This window comes from Crocodylus porosus, unplaced genomic scaffold, assembly GCF_001723895.1.
Source record: "Crocodylus porosus isolate Cpor-Errol unplaced genomic scaffold, CroPor_comp1, whole genome shotgun sequence".
Taxonomy (NCBI): domain Eukaryota; kingdom Metazoa; phylum Chordata; order Crocodylia; family Crocodylidae; genus Crocodylus; species Crocodylus porosus.
This window is the reverse complement of record NW_017728921.1, coordinates 4,434,821-4,455,797: the sequence shown is the minus strand read 5'-3', so window position 1 is coordinate 4,455,797 and position 20,977 is coordinate 4,434,821. Positions and strand designations below refer to the sequence as shown.

At 53.1% G+C, this 20,977-nt stretch overlaps 1 protein-coding gene across 1 annotated transcript; it reads left to right on the top strand.

The window, feature by feature from the left end:
* Positions 1–3,087: 3,087 nt before the first annotated feature.
* TMEM119 (transmembrane protein 119) lies at positions 3,088–13,985 on the top strand. The gene is made up of 2 exons (XM_019538825.1): positions 3,088–3,360; positions 11,607–13,985. The coding sequence occupies exon 2, from the start codon at positions 11,632–11,634 to the stop codon at positions 12,538–12,540; it is 909 nt and encodes a 302-aa protein (XP_019394370.1). The 5' UTR covers positions 3,088–3,360; positions 11,607–11,631; the 3' UTR covers positions 12,541–13,985.
* The last annotated feature ends 6,992 nt before the right edge of the window (positions 13,986–20,977 follow it).

The window sequence follows — 20,977 nt, the reverse complement described above, 5'->3', positions numbered from 1 at the left end:
GTCCTGCCAAGCCCGCTCAGAAACCCCTCCGCGGCAACCTTCCTCCTCTCCAGCTTGCTTTCGCATTTCTTTCTTCCTCCTGCTGTACGGTGCCATGTCGCACCTAGAGGGACGTTCTCACAAGCCATGGCAAATTGTTTGCTGGACACGCTAACGGGATGGCCCCACGATTGACGAATTATTGCTGAAAACAATGGCTTGGATGCTGTTTGGCAATGTGGGTGAAATCCGAGACCCGACGGTTTTCCTTTGCCTTCCCCCGGGATCCCGAGACGGAGCTGCACGAATTCCAAGCGAGCGGGGGAACGGCGGGAAGGTCGAGGGTGAAAGTGCTCGTGTTTCCATCCCCGGTTGCCCTCGCCGTGCCATGTGCGTCACGTCGCGAGGCGTTCTCACAGCCCGGCCGCCCTCGAGAAAGCACCGGGACTCGGTTTCTTGGGGGGGAAGCGGAAACGAGGGGGAATCGAGCCAGTGTTATGCACGCAGGGTTGGTGAAGGTTTCTGTGTTTTATCAACAGTGTTTTAGGGGCTTTGTTGCAAAAGCACTGGGAAAAAGCTCAAAACGAAAATGCTAAGTGGATGAGGTCACCCTGGGAGGGAGAGAACATGTCTCAAGGAGTTGCACTTATTGCCTGGGACAGAGGAGAAAAATGTGGCGTGTTGTTATATTACTGCCTTGTTTATAGCAAAGACATGTGGTGTTGTTGGGAAGGAAATTCCCCCCGCGTTAAAACCCAAAGCAAGCAGTCCTGCTTCGCAGCCCCACGCTGGAATTGTCCCTTTGATGCTGGGTTTAAGGCGACTCGGGCTAAGCGACATACATAGGCCATGCGGTCTTCGTATGCTCATGGGCTCATTAGTATTTTGGCCTTTCTGAACATGCGTTTCTGCGCTGAGTGACTTATGTCCGAAGGACTCCCGAGGACAAAACAGCCTGTTAAAACCTAATGGGCAGTTTCCCCTAATAAGCTCATGTATCAAAGCAAGAAAAGCCCGATTTATAGTGGATCAAGGGCTTTCTTCATCTGCAAACATGTCACTTTGCCAGGGGCCAAACCAACACGCATGTGGGGCAAGTGCATGAGCTTGCAACCCTCATAGCGGCCTGTTGGGTCGTTAGTCCAAGAAGCCCAGCAATGACCTTGGTAGCAATGAGCTTGAATGAGCTCGCCCCGGAGGATGCCATGGGTGGGCTCAGTAAGTGGAAACGGAGCAGAATATGGGACCCTGCCACTGACTGGGTGGGAAGAGGACAAGCCCCACAAGTCCCCATTTCGGCACCCCCCCTTTCCAGTCTGTGCCTTTAGCTGGAGCAGGGAGCGGTGAGTAATGTGCATTCCTCGGGGGCTTTGGGGAAACTTCCTCTGGGAATAAAGGTGTTGGGAGCCCTGTTGCACTGGGATCAGAGGGAGTTCTCCTAGGAGCGGGGATGGAAGAAGTCAAGGCCCCTTTCCTTTTTTAGTGCACGTCCCATTGAGTTGGGCTGATCGTTGGTGCTGGTTGCAAGCCGGGTGCTTGAGGAGGCTCCCCCCTTGCCATGAGACCGATGGCCTGGCCCAGCGGACACCTCTGGAGACCCTCCCAGAAACCTCGACCACCTGCCGACGCACCCCCCCGGCACGGTAAAACATGGGCAAAACACGCCCCTGCTCCATGGACTTGGCCCCTTCCAGCCTCAGTGAAGCAACCATGTCTCTGCATCTCTCAGGCCGCCCTGAGAGTCAGTCTCCTCCAACCCAACTCTGCTGAGGGCACTTCGGGAGCAACGAGGGTCAAGGCCTGGGCTCGTGTGCCGCCTTGCGGCTCTCGTGACGTTTCCCAGCTCGCTCCGGAGGCGCTCTGTGCTGTGCCCTGTTAGGGGCAGCCAGCAAGCCCCGCGGTGCTGAAATCGTACACGACGCAAGCTGGTTGTTGGACGTGGCACAGGGCTCAGCACGGCAAATGCCGACCGTCCTTCTTGGCAGCTCAGGTCAGAGTCGGCCTCGCTCGGGCGTCCTCAAGCCAGGTGCCTGGCTCCGCTTTGCTCTCTGCAGCTGCAGCAGCCGAAAGGACCCCGCATGGACCCGGGCTCGGCTCCGGAGCTGCCTACGCCAGCTAACTTCCACGGACTTCCCCGAGCGCCGTGGGAGGGCTGGGACCTCTCAGCACCTACCCTGTCATTGCCTGGGCTGGGGGGACAACCGCGTAGGGTCGGCCTGCTTACCAGAGGGCCAGCAAAGGGTGGGAAACCCTTGGGGTGCGAGGGGGTGGGATGGAAGGAGCTGCCTGAGAGATGCAGAGACATGGTTGCGTCACTGAGGCTGGAAGGGGCCAAGTCCATGGAGCAGGGGCATGTTTTGCCCACGTTTTACCGTGCCGGGGGGGTGCGTCGGCAGGTGGTCGAGGTTTCTGGGAGGGTCTCCAGAGGTGTCAGCTGGGCCAGGCCATCGGTCTCAGCCCCGCAGGGAGCAGAGGGTGCAATGGCCTTGACCTCCTGGAGGCTTGGCGGGGGAGTCTCCCCCCCACAGGTACCTCCCCCGTTTTGCCCTTCTGCATAGGCGTAGGGCACCCACGATGGTGACGCTGGGCTCCGGGGTGGGAGACAACGTGCTCAGCCTCCCTCGGAGGCTCTGCGTCCTCCTGCTGCTGCTCTGCCAGGCCACGCTGAGAGCCAGGGGCGCGGAGCCCCCGGTTTTATTTTATCCCATCGCTGCAGGTAGCAGAGCCTTGTAACCAGCCCCCACCGCCACTCCCGGGGGCTCTCAGAGCCGCTCGATAAGTGGTGCCTTTAAGAGGCATTCGAGTCCTGTGATATTGTTGTGGTTAATGAAGGGGAACTAAGGGAGAGATATATTTGCTGGAAGGAATTAAAGACAAAAAAGTTTCCCCCCCTTGCTTTTGTCTGTGGCTGCCGCTTTGATGGGCTTTTGCCTTTGACAGATCTGCAATAAAGCAAAGCTCCTTGCGGGTCCCCCCACAACGGCTCCCACCCTCCCCTTCTGCAGATGTCGGACTGAAAGCCCGAGCTTGGAGGGAGCTGCTTGCAGGAAGGGGGGGGCACTGGGGGTCTCCCGGCCCCCACTCCCCTCCCTCCGCCGGTCCCACATGAAACCAGCCCTAATGAAAACAAGTCGGTCAGCAGCAATCATAGCCAGTGAGCTCAAGGCTGCGGAGCGGGAGGCGGAGGAGGAGGCTGGGCTCGCACAGACACAGTCCCAAGGAGACAGAAGAAACTGGGCAAGGACCAAGGAGCACAGGACACGCTAACTTTTAAACTCCCCCCCGCCCCCCATCACTTCTTACGGTCCTGCACGCCCTGCGCCCGGGTCCCTCCGACGGGAGGGTGCTGGGAGACGCGCACGTCTGCCTAGCCCCCAGCTGGTAAGTCCATGCCTCCCCCCAGCCCAGGAATGAATGCTTCATGTCTTTTATATTTCTTTGAAATCAGAATTGCAGTTCAGCTCCCCTCCCTTCCTTCCCCAAATACCTCCTGGCTTCTTTTTAAAACTCCTTGCTGCTCCTTTACCTCCAGCACGGCCCCCTTCTTTGTGTCCCTCTGGATTTCATTTATTGGGACCCCCCCACCCCCCCACTCCGACACGCATGTCTCTTCCCCCCAGGGCTTTGCCTCCAGGCGAGCGTTTGAGCACTGTGCAGCGTGCTCCTACAGTAGCGCGCGGGTAGCGTGGCCGACTTCTCTTTGGGGTCAGGTCCCTTGCACCCACAGAAAGATTTTGGCTTGAGGAATAACGGCGAGAGCCAAAAAGGGACGGATCCCGGCAGTGGAGGTCTCAGCCCGTAGGAGGAGAAGTTCAGGGGCGTCCTGTTGGGATGAACTGATTGCACTTCTCCAGGGCAAGGGCTGTGTGGGGGGGTGCAAGGGAGAGGGAGCTAAGGATGCTTTTGCGTGATGTGCTAGGGGAGGTGTTTTGGGGTATGGGGAGGTTTGCGGGGGAGGTGTTCATGGTTGTCCTGAGTGATTAGAGAGAAATGGTGGTACCTTGTGCTGGTACTGGAGGAGGAAAGCTGCGGGGAAATGCCCCCGGGTCTGGGGAGTGCAGCCTGCCTGCCCTGGGCCCCCTGCGGTGGCTGGAGAGTGGCACAGGTGCGGAGGGGCACGATGGAAGGGGCAACAGGGTGCTTTGGGCGCAGGCCGGTTTCTGCACGGGAGGAAAAGGGGGAATATTGACAGCTTCCCCATGTCCTCCTGCTGTGCCGTGTTAACCGGTTGGACTCTGACGCTGGTTTAAAGGCGGTGGGAGGAGACGAGGGGCATTCTCTTTGCACGGTGCTTCAGTGGCTGCAACAGACCACAGCTGCCTTTGTAGCTCGAGTTTGCCTTCAAGCCTGGCTGCCCAGAAGGGCTGACACCCCACTGTCCTTGTGCACTCGTCTGGCCATGGCACCAGGCTTCCAGGGGCTTCAGCAGAGAGGGGCTCTTGGCCTCCAAGCGCCTGGTGAGGCTGGCAGGAGCTTTGCCTGAACGAGGTCTTGCAGAAATCTGCCCTAGGATTTACAGAGCAGAATATCCCTGGCCCGTGGAAACGGGGCCAACCAGGGAGAAAAGCGGTGGATGCGAGGCCCTCCAGAGTCCGAGGGATGTCTGGTTTTATCGTTCCAACACGGGCTGGCTGCTCGGTCTTTAACGAGGTACATTTTGCCCAGCCTCTTACAATGCTGCATTATTTATGATCTCCCCCATCCCCTCCAGTCTCCTGCTTCTCCCACGTCCTATGCACTCCAGGGGTGCATGGATCCCTTGTAAAGCAGGGGTGGAGGAAGTGGAGAGAGAAGAGGATGGGATGGGTTGACCAAGCCCCACCAGCTTTGAGTTGCAAAAGAAAGGATTTGCAAAATAAATCATTGCAATCTAAGTAATATGGAGTCATGAGCCCATGAGAGCAGTGAGTTACTCTGGGAGCTGACACAAACTCTGAGCCCCACACTGAAACCCTGGCTCTTAGCCTCTGGGCATGCCTGGAAAATTTGGACCTCAATCCAAACTGTGCAGCTTGAGCTTTACATCAAATACCTAGGAGGGTAACCGCGCCAGCCTGCCCTGCCTTCCCTGTCTTCTCCCTGCAAAGCCTCTTTGTCAAGAAGTGAACTCCCCGCACGGGGGAGGCTGGAGACTTTTTTTTTTTCCTGTGTTATAATGGAAACCAGATTTCCAGTGGCGACAGAGTTAGGAAAATGATGGCTTTACTTCTGGGTAGCTTCATTTGTTTTAATTGTAATTTCCTCCTTTAAAATCAGCAAAATTTGGTTAAAATGACTCTCTGGGGAGAGGGAAAGGAGATGCGACTGAAATGCAGCTGCAGCTGGGTTATGAGGGCCTCTCATAGGCCAGGGGAGGAATGCAAAGCTGAGGGTGCGTTTGCCACCCAGATGTGCATCTGGATAAGCCCCTAGGGGTGAGCTTTCCCTGTGTCACATCCTGCTCAGGGTCTTGGTAGGGAAGGAACTAGCCCACAGCAAGTGACATGGCACCTTCCAACGTCATCTGTCATGCCCTTCTCTTTGTGAATCCCTCCCCCAGCCCCCACATCTGACATGTGAGGAGGTGCTGATCTTTCCATTTTGGAGCTCAGGGGCTGGCCTATGCAGAGAAGGAGACCAGCAACTTCTGCTGACAGGTCTGTGGCTCAAGGATTGGACTCTTAAGTCACCCCAAAGTTCATCAGTGAGCCACATCATAGAGAAGCAGGGCTGGAAGGGCCCTCCAGAGTCAAACTAAACTACATCCAAGAAGTTTTAGTTTAATGCAAGAAAGACTTTTGAAGTGTTGAGAAATCCCACCTGTGCAAACAGACACACAATTGCAGTTTGTGAAAGGGCAAAAATCGTGGTGTGTACATCTAGTCCAGCCCCCTGCCTATGGCAGGATTAGCCCTATCCAAACCATCCCATACAACCATAATCTAAACTATGGTAGAAATCAGCCTCAAACTGAGGGATTGATGATGATGGCATAGAGATGGAGCAGCTTGCTCAGGGTCACGTGAAGCATCTGAGTCAGGACAGGGGAATATCACCCAGACCAAGCCCTCTAACCCTTAGACCCTCCTTAATCTAGGCCAGAAAGGTGACCTCAGGGGCTGAGTTGCTTTCTTCTCCTCACATCCCCCACCCTCAGGGTCACTGACACCTGAGGAAAGGCACTGGAGAAATCGCTCAAGGAGAGTAGGGATGACTGGACCATGGGGGTGCTGGGCTGACTGGGAAAAGACTCACACTTGAAGGTGCCTTGGGCACCCTTCAGATGAGAGGAGAAGGGAGATCAAGGCTGAAGTGTCCTCACCCTGTGAGAAACCACCCTCTTCACTGTGGTTTCCCTAAAGGCAGCTTGAGATGTCCATGCCAGTCCAACCCATGCCCCTCTTATCTCTAGTGTCCTGGAGCCCGTGCTGCCGGGCATGTGAGAACATACATGTGGTGCCCTGGGTCTTTTTCCTGCTGAAGATTAAAGCCTGTTGCCTGGGGTACATGAAGACTGCAAAAAACAAAAAAAGGAGCCAAGGTGCAGTCTGCCGCGCTGGATATTTCCATGCATACTTGCTGGGCACGTGAGGAGGGAACAGGGAACCAGCAAATGGTAATGATACAATGCAACAGCACCAGGCTGCAAAACACAGACACAAGCTTGTTGCCCTTCCTCTCCTCCCCACGCAACTTTTCCCAATGGCCAGCAGACAGTCATGACACCTGGTATCCAGCCAGGCCAGAACTGAATCATTCCTCCTTATGAATACCCTGAGCCCATCCAGCCCATCCTGCTGGTATAGTGCAGACATCCTACAGTGCAGTGAGTCAGCCATAAAGCACAGAACAGATTTGATCATTGCTTTACTCTACCCTGGCACCCAATGGGGGCCATAAACTGTACCGGGAGCAGCCAAAAGTTGTCTAGAATGGCATTTGGTTTGGGGTTCACACCTTTTCCCTGTAGGTACCAGGTGGTCTGGTAGCTCCCCTTGTTGAACCACCCAGGGCCAAGACAGCAGGCCATAGGCAGCTCGTCCCATGGCCGCGGCTGGGCCTACGTACGTAAGCAGTCATGATGACAAGTTGTTTTCAGTGCTGCCTGCCCCCAGATGTCTTGTTCATTGTGAAGGTCATGGGAGCTAAGAGGTTGTCTTTCCCTGTGTCCCAGTGGGTGCCAGTCTGAGCCCTCTGAAGTGCTGGTCACTGTGAAGCTCTGGGTCACTGCATTGGTGGTGATGGGTCTGCAGATCTCTCTCCATCGCTCTCAGGCACCAGTGTGGGTGACCGCAGTGTCCTGGAGCGCTGGACAGCCTAACAGGGTCCGAAGGTCCTGCTGTTGTGCCCTGCAAATCCTGCAAGTTGAGAAGCGGCCAAGGCACAGGTGGGAGTAGCGAGAGGAACCTGTGTGCATCCTCATGTTGAATCAGCTTACTCATTGCCAGTGTCTCCAGCCCGGCATAGCTGCAGTCTGAGCTACTCTGGTGTGCAGACCGGTAAAACGACACCCCAGACTTACATTGCCATCTAACAGGGAATCCCAAACTGTTGTACCAGGAGCAGATTTTCAACTGGGAGGCGACTCCTATTTTCCTTTCGTTCCTCCACTCTCCAGTTATACTCTCGGTTGTTCTGTTTCTTGTGGCCTGGGGTTTTGGCCCAGGAGGTGTACCCATCCGTGACTCCTCTTATATCACCAAGTTGCCTGAAGCTGATGGCATCTGTTTGTCCATCTTGCATCTTGCAACGAAGAGCCTTCACGTGCCGCTTAATATGATGGCTGTGTTTTCACATCGTGTTTCCTTTTGTTGCTCTTCTCTCTCTTCCTGAGCCTGGTGTGAGTCGCACTGCAAAACCTGGACAGCCCCAGGCTCTCATTGCAGGCACGATGCCCCTCCAGCAGCTTCTTAGCAAGTCCTTCAAAAGATGAAGCTTCTTTGCACTCGCATCCCTGCTTCTGGCAGACATGGAGCCGAAGCGTGTTCTTCATCCCAGACCTCTGCGGGAGGCTGTGAATGATGGAATAGGCTCACTTCATTTGCTCAGTGGTCTCAGTTCAGGGAACCACTCCTATTATTGAGATCAGCACACTTGCTTCAAGGTAGGCCCGGTAGGTGTGGGCAGGCAGCATGTGGGCAGTTTTGAAGCAAGACCAAGGAGAGAGGTCTCCAAGTAACACAAACCGCTGTGACAATTGGCATTAATGACACTCACGGGAGAAGCCAGGACTCAACCAAGCCATTAAGGCAGTTGCTGCAGATAATATAAATGCGGGCAGGAAGGGGCCGGTCTGGAGCTGATCAGAAGCAATAGCATCCGGAGGGGAGCCGGGTGAAATAGTTAGGGGCATCGGCTCTTAACAAGGCTTAAAGGAGAGAAAGTTTAAACCGTCGGTGTGGTTAGGCACGTGGCTCTAAGTGCTAGCAAATGATGTGATGCGTCCCCAGAGCTGGCAGCTTGCCCTTCTGGAGTTCAGTCTGTGTCAAAGTTTCCATCGTAAACCTCAATTTTCAGGAATTTATTAATCAGCCAAACTAATTTTACTCGTGCCAGAATCTCAGTGCTCAGCACGTCCAACCCAGCATTGCAGCGTGAAAAAAAGAAAGAAAAAGCCCTTCATCTGTTTTCCATCTATTTTTAAAGTCTGTCAGTACAACACAAATGGAAATATGCACTTTACGGCACTGCTTTATGATCATAAAACCTCAAGCAAAGTCCGGGTTTGTTTTGCACGGTGTTGAAGGAGCGAAACGCAGCAAATCATTCGGTGCCTAAAAGAGTCTGACCACCGCGGCGCGTTCGGAAAGCTCACGTCCAAAGTGGCATCCTTCCAGTTTTTAAACGGAGTGGTCGGGTCACTGCTGTGCCTGTTTGGACTACGTGACACGGGCCTCCTTCCTCTCAGAGGCCCGCCAGCAAACCTGCATGAATAACCTTGATTCTGCCTGACGTCCTGTCTGCATTTCACTACCCCTAACTTATCTCTCCCACTGTGTTTATTGGACCACTAGTGTTTTTACTGTTTCAAAATGTCTCTTTAGTGGAAACAGCTGATGAATTTCTTTGGAGAAATCGGTTCTGAATCCCCATAACCCATGCAATAGTTAATAGACTGTAATAGTCCTCATATTCATTAGCTGAATAATAGTCTGCACATTCATTAACTGAAAATGGTCCGGCCTTCCTTTGTGAGATTCCTTTCTGCTTTTGCTACCCTGAGTCGCACTGAACAGCCCTTTGCTCTGGGAGCTGTGGGCTTTCTTATGTGGTAGGGCGGGTTACTCCTGGAAAGTAAATGGCAGGGGAATCGGACGCTATGACAGCATTCATCCATGCTCCAAGTCTGTGGGGCGTGCAAGCACCAAGTGAACCCTATTTTTCTGGTTTTCAGTGGGACATAGAGTTTGTGCAGGGCTGTAGCAGATAGCTCAAGATGCATTTCATTGCAAATATCCCAAGTGAGCAGCTGACTCGGGGTTGAGGAGCAGCAGAGGACGTAGGCTACAGGGCCAGAGCAGTAAGTCGAACACCATGTATTAGCCCAGGGGGCCTGAAGGTCTCTTGACACTCTTGAGCAGGGTTTGCCAGTGAGGGAATATACCTAGAAGAGGGAATTACTTGTCTGTGCATGTGCATGTGCACGTGCACGTGTGTGCGCTATAGTTTGCCAGTGCCCACTGCTGTTGTAAGACACAGGGGCCATTGGTGCTTGAAGTGATTCCCTGCCAAGTCAGGTTTCCAGCAGAAATGGCTTTCCAGCTGCTACAACATGTGACATGGTCGCGAGGGACAGCTGCACAACATTACCCTGCAAGTCGTAAAGCCGCTCCCATCGCTGGCGGATCCCTCGTTAAATACCCAGACAGTAATTCACTAAGTAAAAGAAGCTCGGAGTGCAAACTCTTTGCTCCCAGCCTTGTCAAGGCAGCCTGACACGATGCGTCCGGTACGGCTGCCGCCCGCCATTGCTCAAGCTGTTCGACCTCCCTGGCGGCTGGGGGCTTGGTCTTCTAGCAGAGGTCCGTGTGGTTACGGGACCTAAGGGACGGTGTTGGAAAGCCTGGGAAAATCTCCATCCAAAGTGCCCCACGGGCTTCCTGGTGTCCCTAGGGCATGCAGTGGGGAAAGGTGACACTTGCTGGGGAAATGCAGAGTAACAGGGCGTGCGGCCTGAAAGGCCAGCGTGCGCTTCTCTTTGCAAGCCCAGGGAGAGACGGAGGCATCCCGCCAAGTTTCCATGCGTTAGAGAAGGAAGCGAGATGGGGGTGAAAAATGCTTGGGTTTGCAGCCTGTGGATGTGGCTGTGTGGGTCCATCTGTGTGTGTGGTCTTGACATTCCTCGTCCCTCGGGTTTCTCACCGGCGCCTGGGACACGGCCACCCTCCTGCTGAGGACACGCAAGTTTTGGCAAGAGGGAGTCATTCAGGAGACTGCGCCCACCCTGCTGCTCCCCTGCACAGAATCGGTTCTCGCGGGCGGCAGGTGTCCTGCGCCCGACGCGCTGCTGAGTTTCTATTATGCTGGTCGTTTGCTCCCAGCACACGAGACTTCCCAGGGGCTGGGCAAGTGGTGGGGAACAGCTATTCAGCATGAATACGTAGAGGTTTGATATGCAGCTAGCCATGCTGGGACCTAGGGCCAGAGGAAGACCTCTGGGACCATCAGCAGTGGCCTCCAAAAGATGGGCAGGCGGGAGCTGCGGGCTGGGGAAGGAAAGCTGAAAGAGCTGGCATCTGACCAGGTAGGAGGAAAGTTGGGTCCAGAGGGCGCAGCTGCTGCCCAGACATTTTCCACGAACTCTGGCAGACGTGTGAAGCACTTACCACTCGTGAGCTCCTTTACCCAGCCACTTCCGCTGAGAGCACCCGAGACCAACTTCAGGGCGAGGGTCACACCCACGCAGCCCGGCATGGGGCGTGAGCCCTGTGCCTCTCTACAAGCAAGCAGCCACGTCATGGGGTCGGTCGCACAGGACTCGTTTCTGTGCCCCTTTGGTTTTTTGGAGGGTTTGGGTGTGGTTTTTCTTCAAAAAATCACCACAGGAAGTCTCTGAAATTAGGCTAGAGCCACAGTTTCTTTTTGGGAGGCCCGCTTAGCATTGTAACGGGTGAGTATAGCCTAAACAAAATTTCCTGTTTATGTGGAGACACCTGCGTTTGTGTTTGCATGACCTGGGATTTCTCGCTGCTTTAAAGTCCATTTAGTGCCTTAAAGTAACACTACTCAGAGATGTTTTAATTTGCATCGCTTTCCTGTTGCACCACTCCAACTGTGGATTTTGTTCATGCAAAGTGATAAAGGTCAACAGTTATTGACCTTTATCACTAAGCCCCCAAACTGCTAGAAACGCTGGTTTACACACAGCTTAGGCAGGCGAGCCTGAGCACCTGTAAGACAGGCCTCTTAAACAGATTTGGGGTCATTTTCGGCTCTTATTCAGGGTGTCAGTGCGAGCTGGGGTGAGACCTGCTATAACAGACAGCCTCCCTGACCTGACCCTCCACCCTCGAGGAAACGGGTGGCTAAGTCACCCATGAGGACAAACTTTGGCCTCCATGTGTGCCTCATCCTTTCCACAGCCAGCTCCCATCTGCACCCAAGCCTTGTCCCGGGCAGGACACTAACTTGTCTTGTTTCCTTTCCAGAGTCCCAGGCACACCCTGTAAGGAGATGATCAACCCAGTGACCCTCTGCGGGCTCCTGCTCCTACTGGCGCCCCTTTGCGCCACGCGGTCGACGCACTTGCAGACGACAGTGATGAATGACAACGGAGGGAGCGGGGACAGCGAGGAGGCCTTTGCCATGTCCTCCTCGTCCAGTGTGACTTCAGGCATGAGCCCCACGGCCAACGGGATCACGGTGACCTCCGTCAATGGCACCTTGCAGTCGAATGACATCGTCAAGGGGATCATGGACTTTGTGAAAGAAAACATGCTGCTGCTTATCGTGGTGGGGTCCTTGGTTTTCGTGCTGCTCTTCATTTTATGTGCAGCTGCCATAGTCAGGCAGAAACACAAGGCCTCGGCGTACTACCCCTCTTCTTTTCCAAAGAAGAAGTACGTGGATCAGAACGACAAAGCGGGCGGCGCCAAAGCCTTCAGCGAAGTCCCCGAGAAGGCCTCCGATGCCCAGTCCGAGGAGCCGGTGGATTCCTCCAAGCAGCTGCAGGCTGACATTTTAGCGGCTGCCCAGAACCTCAAGTCCCCAGCCAAAGCCTCTCTGGCCAACGGAGACGGGATGAAAATGGAGGACAAGCCGCCCGAAGACAAGGAGGAAGGAGCCAAAGTGGAGGACGGCACAGAGGATGCCGAGTGCATTTCCAAAGAACCGGAAGCCGCTCTGGAGAAAACCGAAAGTGGGAAGGAGACGCCAGTCCCCAGCTGCCCGGCAGAAACCAAGGCCAGGGAAGAAGAGCCGCCATCTGCTGAGGAAGGCCAGCCTGCTCAGGAGCCTGCCACGTCCTCGCCCGAGCAGCCCAGAGATGACTGCCCTGGGGCGGCTGCCGAGTCCGTGGCGCAGACCGCTGAGCGGGAGCAGCAAGACCCGGCAGCCCCCGACACCTGCGCCTCGGGTGTCTAATGGACGAACTTGAGCCCTAGGGCAGCAGACCTTTGTTCCTGAGACTCGCTGCAGGAATGAACGGGCACTGTTTGATAGCGTTGAATCGGAGATCTCTTTCACGGACGACAGACTGTTGTTTTGTATTAAGCAGGCAAAATAGGTGGGGCTCTTGGGCCACGGGGTGTTCTGCCCAACGGTAATATCAAAACCTAGTAGATTTAGTACACTGTGTCTTACCTTGACAGGCTCTTCAACTCCTGCGTAAAAACTTACTAGCGCACACTTACAGCAAGTCCCTTGGCGGTGGTGGGGGAAGGGGTTTGACTGAACTCTGGGGTCCAAACTCCTTATTTCAAATGCAGAATGGAATATTTCTAATAGTGGCCTTCAGCGATGTTTAGCAAGACCTGCCATTTGCATGTTACGTCCTAGTGTGTGCTTGCATTGCAGCTGGAGGGTGTCCTTGCCCATCTAGCCAAGAAAGCCCAACACTACAAGCTGTGCAAGCATTGGAGAATTTGAAACTCTGTGGTGGAATTTTGCAGCTTTTATTTATTAGGCTTAATTATATTTCCCAAAGACACCCCCACTCCTCCAAAATGTCCTGCCCAGGCATATGCATTGAAGGTCTGGGGGGCCCTCATGCATACACCATGATCCAGGAGGATCAATGGTTGCCACCATTTCCCAAAGAATATCCAGGCATTTTCTGGGAAGATTGGGTCTGTTTAAAGTAAGATGTGATTCGCACTCTTGCAAGCATTTAAGTTGTTGTTATTAGATGGAGGACTTCTGACTGGGAAAGAGCTCCTCTGTGCATAGTGGTGCTCGATGGGTATTTGCAACACAACTTTCCAGGCAAACCTGGAAAGCAAGGGATGTTTTATTCTATGCTGGGCAGCTGGACCATGTAATGCCATCAGATGGTGAAGAGTCTTGTTTTAAAACGTAACCTCAGACTTTTTGTCTGTCATTGTAAAGGCTTGATCAGTATTTATGACCTTCTTTGATTTTTTTTTTTCATACATTCTGGTCATCAAAGTACTATAAGAGGGAACATGCAACTCCTTGCAGATATATACAATTGACACTCTTGTTATAACCATTTTCTTTGGCCTCTATACTTTGTTGCAGTGTATAGTAATGATAATTATAGATTAGAAAGAGCGTTCTGCATTATATCCACTGTTTACCTGTTCCATGAAGATGACTCGCAGAAATATATTTTACTCAGGGTCTCTGTCGATAAAGTAAAGCTAAAGAAACCCCCCTTGCCTAGAGGTACTAGCTCAAGAAGGGAGGAAGGAAAGGGATTCAATGGAGAGGGGAAAAAAGAGTTATCCTTCGCGTTTTTATGCCAAAATTCCAGTGATGTCTTAAGACAAACAAAACGCCCCTAAAATTGCAGTGTTATTTTCTTCTTATCCCTCAGTTATAAATAAAGATTTTTTTCTATGCAAATATAGTTTGTTATGTCTCTTTATGCAAAGATAATCTGTTATGTCTTTCCCTATACAACAAGGGAACCTCACTGATTTTTGACATTCCCAATTTGGCTTTGGGTGTGCTTTGAGCCCCCAGCTGGGACTGGGGGCCCATCGGGGCAGAACCGTAACATCAACCCCATACAAGGCAGTCTCAATAGTATTGATTTCACTTAGCCAGGCGGACAAAGAGGTGACCTCTCATTGGTATAACACTGCCCAGCACTGGCCTGTGACATGCTTCATGAGATAGGGTATGGGAATAGAAGGTTAATTTCCAACCTGGCAAGAAAAGTGACTGGCCGCACCAGATCATTTCCCATAAAGGTTATGTGATATAGGATTTGAAATCAAATGAGCCCCTCTTCTCTTTCATAGCAGGATCTTGGGAGCTGCTGTGAAACCCACTGAAACTGGAGTTGTAGTTTCTGACTCAAAAAATGTCCTGGTTGCAAGCAAGACTGTTGCTTCTTATAAGATGCCTGATGTGATTTTCAGACCATGGTGATTTGAGGTGACTTATGTAGGCTCGCTCCTTTTGTTGCCGAGGCCCCAGAGACAGATCAGGAATTCAGAAGCTATGATTTACTGGGCTTTGGCCTCTAGTATGTACCTCTATACCGGGGTGGGCAGTTATTTCAGGTGGAGGGCCACTTACTGAGTTTTGGCAAGCCATCGGGGGCCACATGACAGGCAGCCAGGGGCAGATAAATATTAATTTTCTAAATATTTTAGGGGCCCTGTGGGCCAGATAGAATGGCCTGGTGGGCTGCATCTGGCCCACGGGCTGCATTTTCCCCACCCCTGCTTTATACCCACTGCCATCATCTAATGCAGCAGCGAGCAATTATTTTGGGTGGAGGGCCACTTACAACAGCTTACGCTTTCCTCTCTGGCACAGGGAAGCAGGAACAGCCCCACGGTCCCAGGCCAGAAGTGTCTGCTAGGCAGGGGCTTCTCTTTGGGAGTAGGGGTGGGGCTGGGCGGGCCTTGCTGCTGGGTCCTACTGCCCCTGTCTCCTGTCATCTTTGACAGGCAGCCAGGAATAACTAAATATTCATTTTCTAATTTTTTTAGGTGCCCCACGGGCCGAATAAAATGGCCTGGAAGGCTGGATCTGGCCCCAGGCTGTATTTTGCCCACCTCTGATCAGGTGCCATGACCAGGTGAGACAAACAGTAGTCAGAAGTAATGAGATGCTTGTGTCCTATGACTATTAAAAGTCCCATGATAATGAAAAGCTGAGAAGCTGAAGGCATTAACAACTTCCTGGGGCTCTTCCAGCTACTTACGCTGTTTGTCTGAATCACGATCAGGTGCTGAAGTGCTTCACATCCTGTGGAAAGGGTAACATTTCTATTTAGCACAAGGAAGAGTGGTGTCTGGTGGGGAAAACAAGTTGCCTTGCTTCCCTTTTTTTGCAAAAATGCCTTGTGATCAAAAGTGAAAATGTCACCACAACTCAGATTATCCTGCTGGGGAGATGTTGTTATCCAAGGGCTCCTGCTCACCTGTCACGCACTTGAACCCCTAAATATAATATGCAGGTAATGCTCATTAAATGATCCTAAAGGCTCTGAAATGCCAGTGGTGCTATAGGCTTGTTCATGCTTTAAACCAGGGATTTGAAAAGTAAAAGGCAAACATCAAAGAGGGTTTTTTTGTTTTGTTTTAAATGATTAACGGAACTGAAAAGCAGAATCTAAGCTGCTAACAGCTGGCATATCAATACACCATTCTTTTCTCAGATAATCTCCATAAAATACAGTCGTAGCTTAAAGACCTTGAGAGAAAGAGACGTTGATTTAAATACATGCTAGTTTGGCTGTTATAAATGGAGGGCCCTACCCTGACCCATAATTTTGCACCCCAATTTGAGTGGTGGAGGTGAGGATGGATCCTCTTTTCTCTTGCAAAAGAGGAAGCAGCAGGGGCCTTGGAGAACAAGCACAGCCCTGCTGTTGTTCTTTCTCCTCTCTTGCCAGGTATTGCAGGGTCTGGGAGCGAACCCATTTCTCTTGGGCCTGCGGCCAGTCATTTATCTAGGAAACTATCTTGTATCGGTTTCTCTGTCTCTTGCCTCCTTGTTTTGTGAAAGGAGCTGAAAGCATCCCTTTGCAATTCGGGAAGGATTGGAAAGATCTCTCGTGGCGATCAGGGAAACCGTTCTTCTAAAAATAGCAGTTTCTCCTCGTCGTCTTGCTGCAAAACTGCGGCCCTTCCCTTTGTGACAGAAGCAGATTCTCACCTGATCTCCATACACTAGAAATAAAGCTCCTCTGAGATCATTTCTTGCTGGGGAGCAGGGGGAAGAGGGGTGCAAGGAAGTGATAAGCTCTAACATCAAACCCCTGTTCCTGGGCACACAGCAAGAGGCCACGTGCAAAGGCACTTTAAATCCTGTGAGCGTGCAACAGCGTTTTGCTCTTTCCAAGTCCATCTCGTGATGCCGTGAAACTATGATAATTAAGAGACGCATCCTACATCACGTTCTAGGAGGCTTCTTTAAAAAAACACAAACAAAAAACCAAGCCTGGGAAAGTAGATAAAGAGGATGAATAACGTATTTGAAACGTATGGCTTCCCTTCTGGTTTAAAGATGCCTATGAAAAATGCATTCCTTTTTGTCAGGCTGCAGTTCGACTTTAAATCACCTCCGTGCCGTCAACGGCAGGGTTTAGTTTTCAAATATGTTTCCACTTTGTTTCGACACAGCCCCAAGACATTTTCCCTGCGAGGGCAATAATTAAGGCAAGGCGCCTGGAAGCAACGATTCCTGTAGAAACGCTGTAACGAGCATCTTGGGGCTGCACGATGTTTAGCTTCAAATGCTGATCGCTCCAGCAGTTACAACGAGACCCCATCCCCTCCTGGGTACCTGTTGAAGCAAAACCCATCATCTGATCACTTATAAACCACATATATTTTTTTTTCTGCATGAAGAACAGCTAAGTTGTTCTTTAAAGCTATCCAAAATCACCCCAAAAGGAGAGCAGTTCTTGATGAATCAGGCTGGCTGGTGTGATGCTGAATTCGGGAGGGTGGGTAGGATGAGCTTGATCTTCACCAAGGTAACATGGGGTGGAGATGGCCGTTGTCGGTCTCGTGCCCTTCACAGTCCCGCTGTGGTGGGACTCACAGCCTGCCGGGGACTTGCAGATGTCCCCAACGGGCAGCGGGCCAAGGGGCTGATGTCTCTGCTCTCCCAGCCACAGCCACCAGCCTCCTCCAAGCCCCCCGGATGCCCCACTCTACTACCTGGGGCTGTGCGGTGTGCCTGGGGGGGCTCTGCCCTTTCTCATGCGAGTGAGGCTTGCAAGGTGCAGTCTCGAGCAAGGTCAGCTTGTGTCAGTAAGTGGGAGGGGGATCGGGAAGGGACAAGGGGAGGGGGATCAGACAGAGAACGGGTGCGCACGTGGCAGAGCACCTCTCCCTGGAGTTTTCTGAGCTTTGCCACCAGGTCTCTCTCTAGTGTACTCAGTCTTCCCATGCCACAGCCCAAAATCCTGATGAGGATTCATGTTTCTGAAAGGCCTGAAGGGGCCTGCTCTGCTCGGGGGAGAAGTTTGGTGCATCTTTATCCTCCTCGTCCCTTCTTACAAGAGCTACGTGACTCCTCCTGGCTGGTCGAGGGCATTTCCTCTGCGTCTTTCCCACCGCACCTGAACTCTTTGGGGCAATACATGTCCATTGTTGGCGCCTGTTGGGATCAAGCCCACCCTGCCATCCGTTCGGAGGCAAACGCAAGGAGGCAGGTTGTGCAGACACGAAGCACCAAGCGCTCGGCCCCCAATGAAAATCCAGAGCAAGCTGCTCTCTTGCAGTCGTTCAGAAGTGCGCAGGAAGGATCAGGCTTCTTTTTAAAGGTGGTGCATTTTAATGGTGAAGCGCAGAGGGAGTGTTGTACCCACACATTGCAAGAGGAGGGGGCAAGAAAGAAATGGGGGTCTTGTGCATCACAGACAATGGGCAGAGGCTTTTCACCGCAGCTTGGGCTTGCCCACCCAGCTCCAGAAACAGCCACCATTTTGTAGCAGTGGAGGAAGGGGGGTCTGGGCATTGGACTCGGGACCTCCTGAGGTCCCTTCTGGCCTAGGAAGGGCTTCTCTAGGATGCTCCATCAGACCAGCGCTTAATGCTTCAGAAACTCCCATGGTTCGTGGAGTCCTGAAGCACGGCCTGGGGGGTCCCGCTCACCTCGCCCGTGCCTCCAAGTAGCACAGGCTGCAGGAGTGCAGCTTGCTAAGGAGATTCATTGGGCGGCTGAGTCCTTTGCACCTCGTGCCTGTGCAACCTGCCTAGTAACCGTCAACCCACCCATCGACCCACGGTATCTGCCCGGCAGCCCTCCACTTTCTAAATAGCAGCAAAAGATTTCAGTGGGATTTTCTGCCTAAACCACAGAACGTCTCAGTGCCGTGTCTGGAAAAAGCTGCCTTAAATGCATTTCTCCCCTGGGATTAAAACAGGAAATAGCTGGCATAGCTTTGGCCATAGGGAAGAGCCGAATGAGCAGAGCTGAAGGGCCTCAGTGCTGGCGTCCCATGTGTTTAGGCAGATACGCTCGGTTCTCCGCAGGCTAAGCGTGCCAGGGGCCAAGTGGAGGCGAGCAACCTGGGAGCCCCTGCGCACCGCGAGTAGTGAGTGCAGCCAGACGGGGTCCATGCTAGGGAGAAGGATCTGAAGGTGGATTCCTGCACGCCCTCCCCCTTTCCTACTATTGCCGCAGCAGCTGTCCAATTAAAGGGCGAGTCGACACAGCTGCGGTGAGCGGTACGAGCCCATCAGCGCTGCCTCTGGGGTGCAGATGCAGATGCCGATGCAAGGCCGCGTCCTGCTCTCTCTTTCAGTTCTGCGAATCCCCTGGCTGTGTGGGTGGTACACGAGAGGCATTACTGAGAACAGAAACTGGCTCTAGGCATGAGCGGCCTGTGCTCTTGAACGGCCGCGTTGCCACCAGCTCCACCTGCGGGTCTGCTGCGGCCGCCCCTGGGAAGATGGACCATGGTCTCATGTATTGCAAGGTTGGTGCCACCCCAAGGGCAGGTGGCAATGTCCTGGCAAGTTCCTTCGTCTCTGTTTCCAAATAACCGCAAGTGGTTCCCGGGGAGGGCTGAATTAGGAGCTCAGGCTGATGGGCTAAGGTGGATTCCAAGTTTCGGAAGTCTGGTGGCAATAAAAGGAAGTGGGAAATGTTTAGGGTTTTTGAGGGGTCAGCTGAAGGTTTGGCTAGCAGAGGGATGATGGTGATGACAATGAGAAGGGACAAATTGGGGTCAGTGCCATGGAGGTGAACTCAGCTAGGTTATGGGCTCATCCTCGGAGGGAAGGAGAAGGGGCGCTTTGTCGCCTGGGATATTTCTGCTGGCCAACCTTTCTCCAAGTAGTCTACTTGGGCATCTCCGATGGCTGCGGCTGTCGGCTGTGGAGGGCAAATGAACGCCAGTCAAGTTTGCAAAGACATGCTCCGTCCCTTTGCTCCACCGCTGCTGTGCAAACTGGGAATCGGCTCCAGTCGGAGCCTCTGCAGGGCAAGCGCTAACGGAAAGGCGGAAAAGCAGCAGGGAAGAGGCAATGCTTGAAATAAGGGAGAAATAATGGGGAGCTTTTCAAAAGGGACGTCACCAGGATTTGAGCTGAATGCTAGAAATAGGGCAGAAGGGGCGGATGGGGCGAAGCTCGCTCTCACTCGGGGCATCCAGGGTTGGGATAAACCAGAGTATGGAAACCTCATCAGCCTCGCACCGAAGTGGCCTCGTAGGAGCCTCCAGGGTGGGGCAGAGGGTGCAGGGAGAGTGTACGGTGCGTGTCGGCTTTTGTGTGCCACATACACACGTGTGCCCCTGCGTGGGGGGCATGTGACTTGCGTAGACGAGCTTGCAGGGGCCCAGACCCAGCGCTTTCTATTTTTCCTCCCCGGTTGGTTGAAATACCACATCGTGAGCTCTCCCCGCACGGTGAGCTGGCAGAGGGCTTCAGCAAGCCAGATCCCCGGTGTGAAACACGCTCGCTCTCTCATCCGGGCTTAAACGGAGAACATCTGGAGCGAACGGTGAGCGTGGCTCCGTGACCGAGGCAGCGGGATCGAAGGGTGAGCAATCAAGATGCTCTCAATACACCTCCCCTGCGTCGTGCCGAAGCGAAGGGAACGGGACCGCTTATGTAAACGCCACCCCCGGCCCGCTTTCCTCCGTATCTTCTCTTCATTTCAGGATTTCTTGCTGTGTCCCTCTTCAGATTCCCGTCCTGCCGTAGGCCTCTATTATCATCGCACGCAGATTTCCCCGCAGAGCGTGGACCCTTGCACTAACCCCTTTGCACCCGGTTACTTCCCCACCGGTGATGGTGGAGCAGGAGCTGGATCTTAGGGGATGCTGGTGAAGGGCTGGGGCTAGACCTGAGGTCTCCTTGGCTTCAACTCCCACAGGGGTTGTTGACCAGTAGTCACGGCGGGATTTAGGGTTGCAACCCTCCCAAGGGGATGACAGTTTAGGGCTTAATGATCTAGAACTGCAGAGGTGTTTGTGCTGTGACTTTAAGAGGAGGGAGGGGAAAGGGGATTTTTAAACCAGGTAAAACAAATCCTAGCGTCCCACAGGTAACACCTGAGAGAGGGGGAGGGCACCACTGCATCAGACGGCTCGATGTGGTAGGCGAAAGCGGCTGAGAAGCCCAAGAAAACCAGATAAAGGCAGCAGCTCTCCCCAAATGCAGAGCCAGTACCCTAAGGACGTGGGGCAGTACTTAGTGCCTGGATTACCTGCAGCGGAAGTTAAAGCTCTGATGGATCCGGCACATAAACAAGATTTGGCAAGAGGCTACGGACCGGCGGTGTTGTTTTCTGGGTAAGTTTTATGTGCGCTGGAACGGGCTGAACTGTCTTTGCGCCGTGTTTATTGATGCGTTCCCCCACCTCGAAATGGGAGCCGGGAGGGTTTTGGTAAAACAAACCTGCTCCAGGCCTGTGTGCT